General features: G+C 40.2%; 1 protein-coding gene across 1 annotated transcript; it reads left to right on the top strand.

The window, feature by feature from the left end:
- The first annotated feature begins 2,007 nt into the window (after positions 1 to 2,007).
- LOC126388058 (uncharacterized) lies at positions 2,008 to 2,758 on the top strand. The gene is made up of 2 exons (XM_050040949.1): positions 2,008 to 2,087; positions 2,224 to 2,758. Exons 1-2 carry the CDS (start codon positions 2,008 to 2,010, stop codon positions 2,756 to 2,758), a joined length of 615 nt encoding a protein of 204 aa, XP_049896906.1.
- Positions 2,759 to 3,711: the final 953 nt, after the last annotated feature.

Here is a 3,711-nt window from a genome sequence, read left to right as displayed (position 1 = left end):
CTTGGTATAGCTCTCAAACCCGTAACTTAAAACAAATATCGCGAAAATTTGAAAGGAATTGGCGATTAACCAAACTGGAAGAATCTCGTTTAATCTGGACAGACAGTCTCAAAACTTATAAGAGGGGCCTCCGCAATGCCAGAGCAAACTATTACTCAGCATCAATAGAAGACAATAAGAACAACCCCAGGTTTCTTTTCAGCACTGTAGCCAGGCTGACTGAGAGTCAAAGCTCTATTGAGCCTTGTATTCCTTTAGCCCTTAGCAGTAATGATTTTATGAGCTTTTTTTGGTTGGTTTGTTTGTTTGTAATTTATTGATATTATTATTATTATTATTATTATTATTGACATTCAGCATCAGGCATTTACATCCGGTACATCACTGGTACATCATATATGTATACATCATATATCTGTTGTCTGCCTTAAATGCCAAAACTATATTTTTGTTTTATGTTCACATAGTGAAAAGAAAGACCAACAGACAAAAAAAAAACTATGTACAAGTAGGGAGTGATCTTTTCCATACAACACGGTCAGACATTTGTGAAAATAAAATCAGGCCTATGAGGTGTGACATAGTCAACCCAGTTTTTCCAGTATGAGGCGAATTTCTCCAATTTATGGTTAACAAATGCTGTTATCTTCTCCATTTTTTAAATGTCCATTGTGATTTCCATCCATACATTTAAAGTTGGGCTCTCCTGTGACAGCCATTTCCTGGTAATAGTCTTTTTACAGGCCACCAGCAAGATATTCATTAAATGTTTATATCTTTTCAGCCATTCCTGAGGTATGTGTACGAAAAACACAGTCTTACTCTTGAAAGGTATTTCGCATTTGAAGATATCTTGTAGGGCATTGTTTATCTCTCTCCAATAATCCTTCATGACAGGGCAGTCCCAGAAAACATGGTAATGGTTTGCATTTTGATTTCCACAGTTTCTCCAACAAACAGGGGAGTTACTGTCATAGTGAGACTTCTGAGAGGGTGTAATAAAGTACCTAATCAGGCTTTTCCAGCCAAATTACCTCCACTTAAGTGAGCTGGTAAACATCCATTGATACCTCCATATTGTTGTCCATTCTTCCTCAGATATAGTTATCCCTCCTTCCTTTTCTCCCTGAGAACTACTGTATATGTTTTCAACAAAGTGTTTTATATTTTTTGGTGTAGTGTCTGACCACTTGATAGTGTCTGTCTTTTTGATGGCTTTGTTTACGATTTGAGAGCAGTGTTTGGTTTTGAGCACAGGTAAAACTGTTTTGAGGTGAAAGTTTGATTTTGCAAGAGGAGTCAGAGGTTTTGTGATTATTGTTTGAGGATATGATTTTGTGTTTCAAGAAAATTGAGCAAGGTTTCAGAAAATGTGTTTTAGCAATTGAGAAAAACTGTAAGTAGCCTACACTTGAGTGAACTTTGGGTGCACTTTAGGTGTACTAAATAATAATAATAATGGATGGGGAAATGTATAAAGTAGACCCAAACTATCAATCTATAGGATTGAGCCACTAAAAAAATAATGCCCATCTAAATGATTCTTGCACACTGCCTCTTGATTTTTGTACATTATTTGTAATTGGTAAATTGGTAAATAGGTAAATTATGTAAAATAGCATTATGTCATGTCATTTAATTATCTTTTGACAAAATTACAATCTCTGTCTCAAAATATAGAAAACTGTTAAAGGACAACTGCGGCCGTTTTTAACCCATAGCCCTGTTGATCGAGGTCACCGAGTGCTGTCAGTAGGAAAACTAACGAGAACATTTGGCACAACATTGACTGAATATCAGAAAGGCAGCTAAAGTGAACCTATGGGGGCAGCCAATCTTAAGTTTCACTCTCAGTTTAACTGCCCCCATAGGTTTGCTTTAAAACATAAACTTGTCATCCATGATTGTGTCATGTTTGAGTAGACTTTTGCCATTCATGTGAGGTTTGAGTTCATGAAATTGCAACATTAGCTTGATTAATATGGAGTTTCTTTGCCTATGTCCAAGATGGCGTTTTCCATTCTCCATATTCCTCGACCGATCTGTGGACATGGGTTCAGGCTTAGAGAGACTGCCTACAGATGCAGGTCAGAAGCTCACACTTCATGCTCATGTCCATGCATACTCTCGTAACACACAATTAAGCGAACTACTGTCACCACATCAATTAATCTGGGGTCTGACCTAAGGTTAACTTTAATCTGTTCCTCTGTAAACCCACAGCTCTGTAGTGCCGCAGCACCCGGAGTTGAGAAAACTGGCTGAAGCTGTGATTGGTCCCTTGAAGAGTGGGCTTGAATCCTTCAACACCGTCACAGACTTACTCCTCAGCGTGAATGCAGACATCGTCCTTCCTGGATGCCAGACCTTTGATGAGATCAGGAGAGAGATTGAAAGCATGAAGCAGGAGTTAGAAAGATCAGAGCAGGTGGCCAAACAGGAGCTTCTAAAGCTGGATGGGGATACTGAGCGTCTCACTGCAGAGCAGAGTTGTTTAGCCAAGGAGAAACAGAAGAGAGAGGGGGAGTTACAGAATTATAGAATAGAGCTGAAGTCGCATCAGGAGTCATTAGAGAGGAATCAGGAAAAACTGAGACAAGCGAGATGTCGTGTGAAGAAGGCAGAAGAGGCCTATGACGACATGAAACGGAGGAGAGATGAGGCCGAGACAAAGAGGAATGTTGGGATTGGTCTCATGGCGATCCCATTCATCGGATGGATCGCTGGTAAGAAAATATTTGCTCTATCTTTGAATTAATTAAAACAATCAAGTGATCATTGTATTTTTAGCACTGCTGGTATTATGAATACTTTAATTATCAATATTCTTTGCAGGGTCAGTCTTGATTGGAGTTGGCCAGGTAGACATGGATCAGGCCTCTGACTTGATGGAGTCCGCTAGGAGTGAAGTACGTGAATTTGAATCTCAGGAGGAAACGTTCTCTAGAAATGTATCTGAGTATGGCTCCAAAATTAGTCAAACTCAGGTTAACATTCAAAATACAGACGATAGGATTCGTCAGACAGAGGCCTCACTGAAGGACTTGTCCAAGAAGCGGGAGGTGGTTGCTGATATCCAGGCTAAAACTAGACAAGCTGTCTGTCAATTGGGGAGGCTGAGTGGGGTGGGGAGTGTGGCGGAGCTGCAGACCCGACGTCTGATCCTACTAGAGCCGGTCATGAAGGTGATGGAAGAGATGACATCAGCACTGGGGCAGATCACCGGAGATCAGCTGCTGCATTCAGAGGGCATCCAGAGCCTGATGTTGGATATGAGAAAGAACAGGGAGAAATTATTCCAACTTGCTGACACCAGAGATACTCATTCAGATGATGACTATTACTAATGTGTTGGTCCTTCTCACACATTGCTAGAAAGTTCTTTTTTATGTGAATTTGCAATTCTTCTAATGCTGATTACAGGCTACAGTTACATGATGGCTTCTCATTCAGAATGAAATAAATCTGAATGAAATCATTCTGAATTAAAGTCTTCCAGGTAGTTTACATGAGAAATATTCATTCCGAATGAGGGTTTACACAGAGATCAGTTTAATCGTCTTTAATCGGGTCAAGGTTTGGGGCAGGGAAGGTTTCTGATTGGATAGGGGGCGGGGCGGATGTTACGTGTTTATGTTTACCAGAAGAAAACACTGTAGTCCTCGCTCCGGATAACAAGATGTTTGACGACGCCGTTCTTAGTGCCTTTTT

The sequence above is a fragment of the Epinephelus moara genome, chromosome 3 (genome assembly GCF_006386435.1).
Source record: "Epinephelus moara isolate mb chromosome 3, YSFRI_EMoa_1.0, whole genome shotgun sequence".
Lineage (NCBI taxonomy): Eukaryota > Metazoa > Chordata > Actinopteri > Perciformes > Serranidae > Epinephelus > Epinephelus moara.
This window is presented reverse-complemented; position numbering and strand designations above follow the sequence as displayed.